This window comes from Leuresthes tenuis, unplaced genomic scaffold, assembly GCF_036924035.1.
Source record: "Leuresthes tenuis unplaced genomic scaffold, fLeuTen1.0.hap1 SCAF_9, whole genome shotgun sequence".
NCBI classification, from domain to species: domain Eukaryota; kingdom Metazoa; phylum Chordata; class Actinopteri; order Atheriniformes; family Atherinopsidae; genus Leuresthes; species Leuresthes tenuis.
Genome location: NW_027325363.1, coordinates 12,624,084 through 12,639,664, shown reverse-complemented (window position 1 = coordinate 12,639,664; position 15,581 = coordinate 12,624,084). Strand labels below are relative to the sequence as shown.

Genomic DNA, 15,581 nt, shown 5'->3' with positions numbered 1-15,581 from the left:
ATAAGTCCTTCATTTGGATTTTTTGTTGTCTTTTTAGTAGCAGAAAATACAAAATAAAAACCTTCAGGCTTTTGTTGCCACTCAGTAATTAAAGTGTTTCGAGTTTAGTTTAAGACTGAAAAATAGTTGGATCACAAATGGAAATCAAAGGTTCCTTCTCTGTAGATTCTCTATACACAGATGTAGATATCTGTGTATAGACATTGCCAGCAGGAGTGTATGGACCAGCTAGTGCACATGGAGAAATTAGCCACATTTGTATTGTCTTAACTGACTGCTTCTGCTGATATTGACACTAACCGTCAGTGTGTGCCCTGAACGACAAAGATTTGTTGATTTTCTCTGCTGCTGGTGTTGTAATAGATAGGGGGAGAACAGTAATGTGACGGGAGCTGAATGAGTTTCACAGCTGGCTGGTCTTCTCCTGGCTCAGTCTATCGCTTCCTCTGTCCTCTCATCAGCCTCAGTGCTCCCCAGTTGTGTAATTACTCTGTCTCGATAGCCCTACACCATGTCCTCCTCCTGCGTCAGCGAGTCATTCACTCTGACAGTCTCTCTGTCAGTCAGCCCTTCAGTCACTGTGTCCTGATCTGTGTTTTGCTGTGTCAGCATCATCTCTGTGTCACCAATGTTCCATCTTTCTCTGAAAATGGAAACATGATAGAAAATTATATGTGAGGTTACCTTAAATACATTTTGAATCAGTCGAAATGTACTCGCTTCGAATAATCTCTATATTGTACTATATTTTTTTACTCTTGCAGTGGTTGTTCTGGTGACTGATGAATTCAATTGAATTTGTGCTCGTCACAAAGCCCTTCTGGGTGTGATTGAGTGAAAAACAAACAAGCAAACAAACAAAAAATCACTTTAATTTACAGCACTGATCTTCCCAGCAGCTGCTCATGCATACTCTTAAGGGTGAATGTCCTGAGAGTTTCAACATGGGAGTTTATCAAAAGCATGGCAGTAGCTATTTTTATAAGTGGAGCTGCATGTAAATTCTGTGTGTGTTGTTGAATATTTGTCTTTAAGAGGACTAGTATGAATTTAAAACAGCGAGAGCTAGGGGCAGTTCTCAGAACATGAGGAAATCTTAGTCTGACCTCTCTTTTTCAAAGACCTGTTTGAGAGGACTGAATTAAAATTCATCTTATTCTCAGTGGGATTTTGCATTGCATGTTTGGTTTAAGTCAGCCAGCTTCCCAAACACCTTCTTCCCATATTGTAGACTCTCATATTTCAGTTGCTAGTCTAGTTAATCCACCCAAATTACAAAAGATGTTTGTTTTTATCACCTGCCTATAGTTTTGGTCTGGAAAAGTTTTGAGATATCCATCTCTGAGTTTTTTGTCATTGCTATAAAAGAAGAGTGGAGTTTAGTGGAAGTTTGTTTTTTCACCTAAAGGCGTTGAAATCAATTCGGGAGCGAGTGGGGGATATTGTGTTTTTATTACACATTTCTTCTTTGTCAAAATTATTGGGGCCTGGTGCATAAAACCTGTGAAGATTCATATCTGAAACTGATATGTGCATACATGTGGTTTTCTTTTATATATCTCAGTCCATCAGTCCAGAACATGAAAGAAGAAATTCAAAACCAAATAAATTAAGCAGATGGTAACAATAGAAAACAGTTAATCAAATTTAGAAAGCACTTTTACATTTACATTTTTACATCACAGTTTTTAAATATATTTAGTATCAATATATGCTTGTATGTAAGTGTTTGTATTTATGTAAACCGAAAAACGATCATAATGATAAATATTCAACTCCACCATATCAGACTTGGCTTTTTTTGTTTACCACCTTTTGGTTTTTGCACATGTGCACTGTTTACACATGCGGCCCCTCGTGCCTGCATGTAACAGTTTAAGTGGTTGTATTAGTGGTAACAGCTAATGTGGCTTTGAGTTGTTTGATTTGTCACAGCTCTCGGTGTAGCAACAAGTGCACCAAATATGTATATAATTACTGAAAGTGATGGAATTCCCCTGCAGGAAATTGAAAAAAGAAACCGTACCAAGACATTCAAGGGATAATAATCTCATTTAACTATAAACAAGCTGGATTTTTTGGAAGAGCTGCCAGGAAAAAGCCTCTTCTTTCTAAAAAGAGAATGGCAGCATGGCTTAGGTTGTTTCATCTGAAAAAAACATGGGACTTCTGGAAAACTGTCCTTTGGTCATAATGCACAGAGCCTCATTTGGTGAAAATCAAACACAGCATATTAGCACAAACACCTCATACTGTCAGCACAGCAGTGGAGGGGTGATGATTTGGGTTTGTTTTACAGCCACAGGACCTGCACACCTTGTAGTCATTGAGTCGACCGTGAGCTCCTCTGTATACTAAAGTATTCTAGAGTCAGATGTGAGGCCACCTGTATAACAGCGAAAGATTGGAATTGTGTCATGTAACAGGACTATGATCCCAAACACGGCAACAAAGCTACAACAGAATGGCTGAAAAATAAAAGAACCAGTGTGGTGCAATGGTCCAGTCAGAGTCTAGACCTCGAGCTGATTGAAATGCTGTGGCATGCATGAACGAATGCCTGAAACTACAATGACAAAAAAAACCAAAATTTCTCCACAACAGTGTCAGAGACTGAAAATATCATACAGAAAACAATGACTTCAAGTTATTCCTGCTAAAGGTGCTTCTATAGGCTAATTAATCGTGGGGTGCACTTAGTTTTTCAACACATAATTTCTGCTTTTTGGATTAGTTTTTGTTAGACATATAATAACACAGTTTATTAAATCATGTGCTGTTTTTTTAGTCTGAGGCTGTATTTATCAAAACTTAAAACCTCATTAGAATCAGAAGATTTCTTCTTAATCATGTCCAGAAATGTTACGTTTTATAATTGCAAGTTGATTAACTTTAAGTCTGATGGAAAATGCATAACAAACTCAACGGCTGCAGTTGATTTGTAATGATGGCTCATGTCTCTTTTGCCTGCGATAAAAAGAGATTTATGTACTATATAAGACTTGGAGCACAAAAACATAGAAATAGAAACACAAATTTTATTGTTTCTATTTCTATATTTCTGTGATTTTGTGTACTGTAAAAGGATGACTAAACAAGCAAATGTATGTGGATGTGCATAAGCGTGCGTATGTCAGTGTAAGCACACACTCTTAATGAATTTCATCCAGTTGTATTGTGATCATAAATCTGGTGAACTGAGACTCTTCTAATTTGACTGCAGTAAACTGGAGTTTTATTACAGCCATTGGCTGTGATACAAAGATACATGCAATAAGTCTGTTTTAAAATAGAAACGCAGAAAGACAGTAAAGTACTGCACGCATACTGCAAGTCTCCATCTCTTGTTGAGCTGTCTCGCACCGCTCGTTTCTTGCCACACATTTTCATATAAACCCTGAGACAAGTGTACACTACATCCCACTCTCCATTAAATCTGACTGCTACACATCAACACAAGTGCTCAGTGTCTGTGTGGCTGCTTGCTGCACATGTTATTACACTTTCACAGCTTTCAGTAATTGATGTGTTGCAGTGTTTCTCCTTCTTTTGTGTCTTTCTGATTCATCCAGCCTGCTCCCTCTGTCTGTTTTATCTCTCACTCCTCCACTCTTGGACCATGTTTCCTCTCCATCGTCCTGTGTGCGCTGGATGTGCAGGTACTTTTTTCTTTATGGAGAGATTTCCTGTTGGCAAGATGCCTAGAACAACTCTCTAATCTAATATACAGCATAATCAGGCCACTGCACCATATTTGGGGTGTTTCGCCCCAGTGTGAGCCCCAGAGGCAGAGTGCATTGACAGGTTAAGGTCTAGTGAGGGATGGATTGTACGAACCTCATTCTCTCTGCACGTTTGCCATCTGTTGTGTATTATCATTGTGTCAGCTGTGATGTGTATGTATATTTGTACGTCTGGCTCAGAGCATCTGTTGTGTGCGGACAGTCAAGTCTGTAGACTGAGTCAAGAGTGCAGCGTTAAAGGCCTCTTTTTGGCTCAGCGTGAGCTCAAGATCTGGGTGGGAGGTGGAGGCTTGGGATACGGTCTTCTCTGCTCCTGACCACTCAAAATAAAACCAGACCAAAGCCCTCATCTCTCTGCAGGAGGTTCGGCATCCCTCTGTGGAGGCTGAACACTGCTGGGGTTCTCTGAGCTTATTCTGATTCCCTGCTTGTCCTCCTCCTCTGCCTCCTGCTGCTGCAGCTTCTGCTTCAAATGCACTCCAGTGCCAATACAATAACGAACTTTTCAGAACTGAAGACAATTTTTTTAAAGCTTAAATGGAGGGCAATTACACCTCTGGTAGGATTAGCATGACCTAGATAACTCAGAATTATCAGAATTATTAGTTTCCAAAAGTTGTTGATGAATTTAAGTAACATGGTGAATAAAAAAAAAAAAATCTATACAGAACACATCAAACAATATAATTTGTATTGGATTAAATATAGCTTGTGTGGGTTCAGATAATATTTGTGTGATCACAGTGGCTCTGCATTTCTCTCACTTAGATTTGTGCCAGCTGTCTCAGCATCTCTTGGTGAAGTCTGTTCTCTCAGACATTTTTCTCAGAACTGGTTCCTTCTCTGTTCCTCTCCCAATTTTCTTATGTCCCTTCCTGCTTCTCTCTTTCAATGCACCACATATTAAAGCTGCATATGCGGACATGTGCCATTCAACATGCGATTTTTATCTTTCAGTGTTTTGTAGTACATCAGAAACTTTGGGGCTATGTTATTTGTTATGTTAAGTCTGTTAAAAACTCGTTTTTCTTATATGCTGTTTTCACATTTTCACAGAACTTCACTGAACAAAAATGTTTTACACTTTGTTGCACAATCAAACTCCTTTTTAAAAAGAAACAAATATAACTATTAAGAAAAAAACTTATGACACTGATGATACAAATGATACTCTAATGATTATATTATGTAAATAGCGATGCATGTGCACACACTTACACACACACCCCTACAGGAAGAGACAGAGATTGTGAGTGTGTCAGTTATTGCACTTACCAGCATGTGATTTTGAGCAGATATACACAATGGTGGAAGACCTAATACCAGCTGAAATATGTCTGAAGTACATTTAGAAATTTTGCAGAAACTTTTTTTGGTAACTAATTGACGTTAACTACTTAATTAGCTGTGTTATCTGCCTCAGAAGTTCGTATTTATATTTGTTCACCAATACTAAACTTGCTAACTTTCATACTTTGTTTGCAAAAGTTCATTTTAAGACAGTGTTACCTTAATTTGGCAAAAAGTTATGGGTGGTGCTTCAGTAGATGTGAAATGATATGTCAAGTAATGCCATTTAAGGCAGTCACTGTTCATAAGCATGTTTTTGTCTTTACCATAGTCCTCCAAGATATACCCTTTTAGCATTTTTAAATGAAAAAAAAAAAGCATTTTGTTTTATTCATTAATAAAAATTGGAATCTCTCCAGGTTTTCCAGCAGTATGCAGCTAAATTAGGTGCTTCTTAGCTGAAGGATAACAAATTTCAACAAAGAATAAGTGAAGGCTGGCGCTCGCAGATTTCAGCTTTTAATGATGAAGACACTATAGTGTCGAACCTGTTAATTAAAAGCTGAGAAAGGAATCGGGGAGCTCCAGCACTCCTTTATTCTTTGGATATTTGTTTATTTAATTTTGTACCTGGAAAAATTCACAAACAGCCGACTTTGCCTTCTTCTAGACGTATCTTCAGCCAACATCCACAGCCGACTGATTGTACCAACCAAAGGAGGAAGGACGAGTGCTACGCTGCACACACACAATGATGGAGTCATTTGAAGAAAAAAAAATTATCCATAATTTTTCTGGTTTTAAAACTGTGGTGTGAAACCGGAAACTGGGCCACGCCTCATTGTGACAGTGATTCAGACAAAGAAAAAAAGGATGGTTAAAACATATGGAAACAAACAGACAACATGAGAAGACACAATGTCATTGATTACTCATTTAGAGTTGCTGAAGCAATCAGACACATAACTTATAAGTTGAATGATGATTGTTAAATTTATGTTATGTTAGCTCTTGACAAAATCTGAAAAAAAACGCATGCTCAACTTCAAAATCGCTCTAAGCTCGGAAAAGTGCAGAAACAGTCGTCCCGCAAATAGGTTTTATAATTTCAATTGTTCCCGACAGTAAGATAAACCAGTTGCTGCACTGTTAACAATGATTTAAAACCCATATATTGAGTGCTGACAGTTTCACTTTTTAGCATGGTGATGTGAGCATAATATTACGATATGTAATGTTTGTAGTAGCTCAACCAAACTAGCATTATTATAGTCCTAAAAGCTGGAAGTCCTTACATGTTTTCTAACAAGCAAAGCAGCTTACTGACATTTCACTAAAGCTAAAATCGAGTTTAAAAAATCCTCCCCATGCAGCTGATATTTGCATCAGTGTTCAATGCCAGGCACATAGAACCAAATCACCATGTTTTTTCACTTTAATAGCATATGGGAGGACAAACTAAAAACGTTAACAACATGTCAAAGAATAGTTTCACATGACTATTCTTTACAAAAAAATGCCAAATAGAGCTTTGCAATTTTAGTTTTTCACTAGTTACAGAAACATCACAGGTTGATACAGGAAACTAAATTTTGGTCATGAAGTTAAAAAGAACAGATCTCATTCAGCACATCATAGTTGCACTAAATATCACAGCCACAGTATGTTTAGTACATTTATTGATAAAGTCACCAAATCTTCACAGATTGTTATAATTTTTTTTAGACTTTTAAATGTGGCTGGCGTGCAAGTAAAACACGTCAGTCACATGTCTGTTTGAAAAAAGCTTAAAGCCAAGGCTTGTCCCATGGCAACACGACACGTGCACCTTTGTATCTGCATGCTGTGCAGGGTTACAAATATAAAGCACTGGGAATCTGCATCACTCAGTATTGTCAAAAAATAATTATTGAAAGCAGCTGATGTAAATCTGAGGCTTGGAACAGCAGCAGGTTATGTTCGAGGCATAAGCTACCAGCGTGATCTAACCAGGTTAAGGGAGAGCCACCATTGTAATTTTAGGCTCAAAATACATAGTTAACCTCTTAATTTTGCTTTGTACTTTGTCTACAGTGTATGTTGTTTTGAGTTTAAAGTTTTTTTGTGCATTTCGTAGTCTGCCTGCTATTTTTGTTTGCTTACCTGGACTTTTCACAGCCTCCTATATTTTGGTTTAGCCTGTTTGATTTTTTTTTGTCTCGTAACACTCGTAACAAATATTTATTTATCCCTTATGATAAGCATTTTCACTCAGCAATTAGATGTTTGTTGTGTTTCTCACTTAATTAAAATAATGTTGATATTCCCAGACTCAACAGAAAGCAACTCTCCATTTTTGTGAGGCATTATCATATTATTAAAAGTTTGAGTTTGAGAGGAAACTAAAAAGGTGTCTTATTCTTTCCAACACAAATTGCCTGCCAACCTCAGCTGATGAAAAACTTTCTTTCTCTTCCTGCAGCCACATTAGTGTCTTTATCTGGGTGAATGCAGCTGACTCTCTGTACAGTTATCTTTATATACATCATACAATTACTAATTTAAAGAGTTTTAAAGTGTAGGGGGACTCCCAAGACTCCCCTTTTTTTTATTAGAAAAACAAAACTTCAAGAATTATTTTCCTCTTTGGAAGGATGTCGTTAAAATTTTAGTAGAAGTCACTCCACCCTTGGTGCACTGAAATCTTTGGATAAGACAAAGGAGACACTTTAGGCAGAAGAAGATGAAAATGGCTCTATGTCATTACAACATTGATAAGCAAATGGATCTCATAAGCCACTAATGGGGAACTCAATTAGATTGACAGTGGCTAGATGAATGAGATGAAGCCACATGGGATCCCTGCTAATGCAGCAAATAGGCTGATATGTTATTCCAGGGTGAATCACTGGATAGATGAGGGGAGGCTTGAATTTTTTTGTTGTTTGTTTCATGTTTTGCTTTCTAATTTTACATGATTCATTTAGTGAAAAAATTCAGTCTTTCAGAGAGTGAAAGAATCTCCTATGGCTGTTTTTTTTCTTTTTGATTTCAGAGTTACCCTGTTTGCTACCCTTAGGATGTTTTTTATTGGAATTGGACATGTGCTCATATGTTACAGTTTTTGAACAAACAACCTAAATGTAACATGTTGATAAGATAAGCTTAAGATAAGAGTTTTTTGTTCAACTTAATGGCAATCTTTGCTAACATGTTAGTGAACGGATCATAAAAGCTTTTATTTTTTGGGGGCATGATCAATGTATAATTTCCATCTTCCAACTAGAATTTGATGCACAAGATTTATTTTGTTGTAGGTTATAAGAAAATTAGCACAGGGTGGATGGTTTGAGGTTATGCTGAATCTGTCACGATTTACGTTGTTTCGTGTCTTGTATCGTCATTTCCTGTTTTATTTTGAAGAGTCACTGATCTTGTCCTCTCGTTTCAGGTAACTTGCTCTTCCTCCCGTGTCATGCATCTCATTGTCTTCCCTGATTCCCAAGTGTTTCCACCTGTTCCCCTTGGTCCCTCATGTGTTCAAATAGTCTGCGTTTCCCTTGTCTCGTCGCCAGTATGTTGTCTCCTTTTGAGTACCTTACCAGCCATTTGTCTTGTCCCATGTTCCATGATTCCACGAGCCTGCAGTGAGCGGTCCTCCTGTAGTGCATCTTGCTTTGTAATTTATTGTTGTCCATAGCCTTAGTTAATTTATTGTAACGGTAAGTTCCATAGCCTTGTTTTTCCTCCATTTGCTAGGAGTGATTTTTGTTGTAACTATTCCTAGTCGCCTCCGTTAAAAGAGAGCTTTTTATTATCGCTAAAGTTTCATAGAGCCTCTGTTTTGTGAAGAGTGCCACTTTTGTTTTATTCTGCCTCATTTTGAGAGTGTGACTTAGTTTTGTTAAAGTGTTCATAGCTTTTCGGTTTTCCTCCCAGTTTGGAGAGATTTTGTGTTTAGACTTCAGTAGATGTTTAAGGTGTTGATTTTTGGTGCAGGGTTCTGCCTCAAAAACAGCTCCAAGAAATCATTGATAGTTTCATATTTCCACAACATTCGTGTCAATCGTGTGTTAATGTAAACTACCAAGAAGACTCTGAATGCATGTGAAAGTAGAGGTGTGCAAAAGTCAAGTTTCTATCAGCCCTCAGGTCCAAATTGAATAATAACTCACTAATCACTCGAGCTGTGGTTCTAATTACAAGTGTTGTTAAGTGCTCCTTGTTCCTAATCAGCTCCTGAAAGTGTTCATATTGTTCCATTTAACCTTGAATTAGACAAGAAATTTTACATTGTCTGGTTATTATCAATGTGATGTTTTACTTTTATAAAAAAGATAACATTTATATTGTGCTTTCTATGTAATCTTCTAGCTTTGTTTGGCCATAACTTATTGTGTGTGTTTGCAGGGAAAGGAGACGACAGAGGAAGAGGATGAAGTCGCTGTGGGCATGGATAAAGGCTTTATGGATGAATTCTTTGAACAGGTTTGTTTCTCCCACAATCTCTTTCTTTTTCTCTCTCTGTAATCACTATTTTTCCATTCACATATTAACAAGCTCATAGTACAGTAAGAACTTGACATCATGAAATAAAGCTCAGGTTATTTGTTACGCAACAATCTGCCTGGTCTCCTCTGATATTGACTTAAATCATTTTGCTTTGGTTGTAATCACTGATGCAGCTTGTCTTCTCTGGGGCGTATCAATTTGATTCATAACTATTGATGCTGTTGCAAGTGTGGCATGGATCATTTGGCTCTTTAGTTCATTTTAAAAGGCCTTTATTGATTCAACACATAACGCCAGCATTAACTTTGTCCAGCTCTGAATTACACTATTTGTAATTTTACTTATTTCACACCACAGATGCTGCACGCACCCGGACTCTGTACAGCTGCAGCTGTGTATGCATTTGGGAGTGTATTTTCCTGTACACGCTGTGTGCACATGAGCTAGGAGCACAAACTGAATATCATGGCTCTCAGGGGAGAGCCCCATTTCAGAGTAGCTGCAGTTGGTATCCCTGTAGAGATGGAGGCCTGCTGTGAATCATTAGTCATACGGAGCCAGGATGACTTTACTTTATGACATCTTTCACTGTGAGTGAAGTAGCCTCTAAAATGCATTTTTAATACACTCCATGGATTGTATCTCCCATGGTGACTTTAAAATTAAAAATCAGAATTATTCAGATTTGATAAGAGATTTAACATGTTATTTATCTGCTGTCTCTTCTCAATATTTCACACGTGATTTTTGTTTTGCAACTTTCTGTTTTAAAACACCTATGTATATCAGTTCATGTACATCAGGGTTTTAGCTTTGATGTATTTAAATCACCATTACAAATGCCGCTACAAAGGTTGGTTGTGTGAGGTTGAATGCCATTTAGCAGCATTTATGAGTTATGAATGAGATGTGACTAACATCACTTTGATATGCGAGTTTTCAAAGCAATGTTAGACAACAGATAAATCACCAAAGAGGCTCAATCATTTGTGACCACGCAGCAGGTGCATCCGTCAAAACCCCTTTATTTAATAAACCAGAGGTATGCACAAGTTTGGGTACCCATGGCTGCTGTGAATAAAAGATTACCTGATTTCCAAAGGGCACAGAGTTTATAGATTATTCTTATTACTGAGCAATATTACTGTTTTCTCTTTACATTTACAACATCATTTATAGTTCCTAAAATAAAAGGGTACAAAGAAAAACTTTAGGAACCTAGATCAATGGCATTTAGTGATACAATTTTAAAAGTCGTATAGCGCTTTTTTTTTTTTTTTTTTTTTTTCAGTGATCACGATGGGTTTTGAGATGAGTTAAACATTTTCCTGGCATAGTATTCATCCTCTTTTATATAAATATTTTTTTCTTTTCCAGTCTTTGAGACAGGCAAAGAAGACCGTTAGATAATTTGCTGACATTTAGCTAAACCCTCTCTCTATACCTGTAAAATGTTGCATGTGGCTGTAACACACGAATGATCAATCCATTCCTGTACTTAAAAGTTGGTAACGTTTTTCCTTTCTGCACCCTCTTTCTTCTATGCACGCCTTTAACCACTGCAGCCTATCAGCTCTATCTATTAGAATCATCCGTCCACAGAATTTTTTCCAAAAATGTGTTAGGCTTGCTCAGATGTTTATTTTCAGACCTATGACCCAACGTATTTTTAATCAACATTCAGGAAAGCTTTTTGATGACTTTTCTATTTGGGTCATATTTATGCAAGTGTCAAACAGTTGAACAGTGCACGACACACAATGCACTAAATCTTCCTGAGTCCAACAGTTTAAATTGGCTTTTCTTGCATTGGTTAGAGTTGTCTCGTGGAAAATGTTAAGGTTGTGTATACAGGCAGGATCCAAAAACGTAAAATGGTGAGGGATTTATATACAAACCATATCCAGTTAAAGTCATCCTGAGGTTTTCACAAGGTCCACATAAACTTGAGCAACTTGAGAACTTGGCCAGCGTTAGAAGTACCATTTAGAAGAACAAGCGAACTGGCGACTCAAAGAAAAAAGACTGGATCATTTAAGCAGTAGACACAGGATCGGCCATAGGTGAGGACGATGCGTGATTATTGTCGTAAAAAAGATATCTGAAAGTTACAACCACCTCTTGCTTCCCATTATTTTAGCTCCCTTCAACAGCCTTTCTTACATTAGTTTTTAGATGTCTGCAGTCAGTGTAACTTCATATCAATCTAAATGTGCTGAATTGAACATCCTGTCTAATGTTTGAAAGATTCAAGACAATTAAACACAGCGTCACAGAAGCAAAGCCAAGTGCTAATTTGTATCAAATGTGTTTGTAAGAAGTGACTTGATGAACATCCAGCCTGACGTCAGATGGAACTCATTAAATCCACCTTTATTACACATTTTGCAATCATCAAATCATTTAGTCTCTACAGCAGGAGACTGGAAAGGTTGACTGATGGTTGAAGCAGGACAAACAGAGCACTGAAAATGTCCTAACTGATGGAGGATCCTGCAGGTTTACAAGTGCAGCTAGGGGACTGAGCAGCTTAATCTAACAAGAAGTCCTCTTCCAGTTGTTGTCTTCACTTGTTACCTAAACTACTTTTTTCATTGGATGAGCATCCATTGCTTTTTTAAATACCCATTTAGAAGACAAGAGTAAGAACACTTGAGATATTTTTTCCTGTTTCAAAGAAGACTTGATGCACATTTGGGGGAATGTGAACAACTCTACAAATCACATCTAACCTGGCAAAGATTGAAATGATATGACTCACCAGCTGTTTTTGGTCTGAAACAGCTCGCATGTTGTCTTAATTTCCCTGTTATGGATGTCCACCACAGGACTTATTAATTCCTTTTTTTGCCCCTCCCCTTGTAAAAGCTCCAGCATTTAGGTTAGGGCAACTACCTCTGTTATTGAGTTAAACTACCAATACTGCCAGTCTTCCAAAACGATGGATCCTGAACTTTGAAAAAGTCTATAGAAATGTGTTTTCTTCACTTTTCTCTTTTGTGGCTTTTTACAGAGATTGCTTCAGATTTGCTTTGAGAACAGAAATCCATTTATTGTGAAAAGCTGAGACTTGACTTGGAGGGTTCCTGAACAACTGAGCTGATCAGAACGGCACAGCTTCTTCTCACCTTCTTGTATTCACATTCGGTTTTTCATGAACCAAAGATTCAAAGGCACTGTGTCCCTGCAGGTGGAGTCCCAAAGTAATGCTTGTATTAGCTGTTTGGCATCAGCTGCTTCATTCACTCTTGAACATCAGTCACTCATTTATCAATTCAATTGCTACCATCTGACCAGTAATGCCTAATCTTATTCGCATTCGCGCTTGCCTCACCCTGATTGCTCAAGGCACACGGTGCCCCTCCCTGAGTCTGGTGCTGCCAGAGTTTCTTCTCCCCACTGTTACCAAGTACTCATTCAAAGATTTACTTTATTTTTTGTCTATAAGGTTTAAAATAGGTTTGTGTTACTGAGATGACCTGCGTGATTATTTAGAGGCCAAAATGTATCTTTTTTTTTTTTTTATTCATAACATTGAATTATTGAATCAAACATTTGATTGAGCCTTGACTATTCCAAAAATGGAGTGTTTTTTTGTGAATGTATATCTTTATTAACTAAACTTTGTGTTGTAAATATCAGCCAATGGTGATCAGTATTTTCTCAGTAGTCATCATGGCTCCATATGTTGATATTAATTTTGGCTGGATCTTCATACTTTAGAGATCAAAGACCATAAAATCTGAAAGACAGCATCAGAGTCCTGTTTTGATGTCTACTGTGGATGTGATTGATTTCATGCTGAAAATATGAAAAATTGAGATTTAATTTTTGGTTGCTTCAAAACAAAAAAATTTTTTTTATGTATATAGAAATTAAATATCCAAACTCTAAGCTTTTAAGTAGTTATAGGGTATAAGAGGGTGTCATTTAAAAAAAAAAAAAAAAAAAAAAATTTAACTCTGAAGGAACATTTTAGCCTGCTGTCATGTATCTCACAGTTTCTCCTCTCATTTTTGTGTCATTGATGCTTCCTGCCTCAGACTATCTGCATCTAAGATAAAAGAAATGGGCTTTTTTTTTTATCAGTGTGCATCTTCAGTCTGTTGCATCTGCAGAAAGAAGAAAGCAGAGTTTGGCTAAAAGGTGCTGGCAAGACAGATCAACGAAAAACAGCTTGAGCCTGAGTTAGAAGCTGTAGGGACACAGAGAGACTCAGATTTTAAAATGAGTGCAATGTGTAAAAGATGGAAAGCAGGACCACAACTGAGGAACGGGTAATAAGAGCAGATTAAGGGAGTCGAGTGAGAGCAGCAGTAATCAGGCTCTCACCTTGACTGGTTGTATTAACTAAGGTTTTTGTGGTGATCTAGAGGGATAGCAGACAGTGGAGAAACCATGGCAGCCCTCTACTAATAACTGACCCTCAGAATGTGGATATTGATTTTTCAATGTGTTTGTGGCATTTGTGTTAAAATGAAGCTGACTGAGTCTGGTTTTGCAGGGCCTGTCTGTACTTGTGCTTGTGTGGATGTAAGTGCCTGTATGCCTTCTGAAATATAACTGCTATTTTTGACAGTCAAAAGAACCTCGACCATTGACAATTTGATCCTTTAGCAAGACATGACTGTTCTTCAGCCTGATGTAGCTCAGGCCTAAATTGTCCTCCAGTCTACCAGTCGACTGGAATTTTTTTTTCCCATCAGATCATTCATCAAAATCCTGAAATAATGGTCTGTACAGGGCTTGATCAGAAATTGGAATAATTGTACTACTGTGGTTTCTTAGTGTTGACTAGATTTGTCCAATCTTGGAAAAGGAAGCAGAATAAACTATTTTAATCTCCTTAAATGAAAAACAAGTAACGCTAACCTAACCACAGAAAAGTTTAACCCCACACAAACAGGAGAAAATGGGTTGCAAGTAACAAAATGGTAAAACAAACAAAAAAAACCCCATAAGCCTAAGACCTACGTAGAGTCATGGAATAATGGCAGACAAATGGCCAAAAGGCCCAGAAGTTCAGCTACACAGTTACATAGACCGCTGCTGAGCAATGATTGGCTGAAAGGGCCCAGGTAACAGCCAATGGATAGAGCCATACCAACCAATTAATAGGAAAAGAAGCACTGCATCACATGACATATCAGTTTTATGGGTAATGAAACAATTATGAAAATTTAAACCCATCATAGCAGGAATGCAACTTCAGCTAAAAATGTTTATTTACAAATATTCAGTTATGCATTGTTTAAAGTGCTGATACGACACTCTATGGTACCTGTTGAGCAGCCTTTACATTAAGGTTTTATTCAACACAGCCCTCTATAATTGTGGTATATAGATCCTCTATGTAATTACACAATCTATTGTATTTTTCAGATTTTTTTTTTTTTTTTTATAAAATTAAAATCAAATGCATTTCATCATGCTTGAAAAGAGCAGTTTACATCAGCATTGTAGCCAACAAAGTCAAAATTTTGAATTTTACATTTATGGAAGTCTTATCATAAGAAAAAACACGGGCTTGCTTATATGGAGGATTTTATTATTTAAAGGTCAAACAGCATAACAAGGTGTCATTTGTTGTAACATGAGGCGCATGTAAGCATCATAACATCTGTCAGTACTTTTCTCACATTGTGTAACAAGGCTCGTTTCATGCCCCCAGAGTTTGACATCTAGTGATGCAAGAATGAAGTGAGCAAAAGCAAGACCGTCTCACTGTGGCTTTAAGCTTTCTCATCATCCTCTTCCCTACTGCCAAATAGGATTTAAACTTTTACACAAGAATACATTAAACAACAACGACAGAGTTACAAGCATTAAAAGCTGTGGGATTTTGCTGGTTAACAAAGATTAAGGACAGATTTCATTGTGTGTACAAGATGTTGTTTTTCAGAATTAGAAAGAAACAGAAAGTAATCTGAAGACATATTTATAATTTCAGAAATGACGACCACAATCTGCCAAGAGCAAAACAATGAAGTCTCGTAATCGACTAACAACATAGGTCAATCTAATATGAGGAACGTAGAGGACTGTCAGATGGAGGTG

General features: G+C 37.3%; 3 protein-coding genes across 7 annotated transcripts in view; 2 read left to right on the top strand and 1 right to left on the bottom strand.

Annotated features, from left to right (window-relative positions):
• cux1b (cut-like homeobox 1b) overlaps positions 1-14,830 on the top strand; it is a 132,087-nt gene extending 117,257 nt beyond the window's left edge. The window contains exon 23 of the transcript XR_011917128.1: positions 14,817-14,830. The gene's annotated coding sequence lies outside the window, so the exon portion shown is untranslated. The remainder of the gene's footprint in view (positions 1-14,816) is intronic.
• snrpa (small nuclear ribonucleoprotein polypeptide A) overlaps positions 1-15,581 on the bottom strand; it is a 286,754-nt gene that overhangs the window by 203,024 nt on the left and 68,149 nt on the right. The window lies entirely within an intron of this gene.
• Positions 1-15,581, top strand: part of stx1a (syntaxin 1A (brain)) — a 64,314-nt gene that overhangs the window by 8,391 nt on the left and 40,342 nt on the right. For 4 of the 5 annotated variants that reach the window (XR_011917130.1, XM_072392372.1, XM_072392371.1 and 1 more), the window contains exon 2: positions 9,423-9,500. Coding sequence is in view for 4 of the 5 variants with exons in the window: in XM_072392372.1 (XP_072248473.1) it covers positions 9,423-9,500 (78 nt within the window). In the remaining variant the exon portion in view is untranslated. Of the gene's footprint in view, positions 1-9,422; positions 9,501-9,940; positions 10,115-15,581 lie in introns of those variants that run through there. The other variant, XM_072392373.1, reaches the window with a different exon arrangement.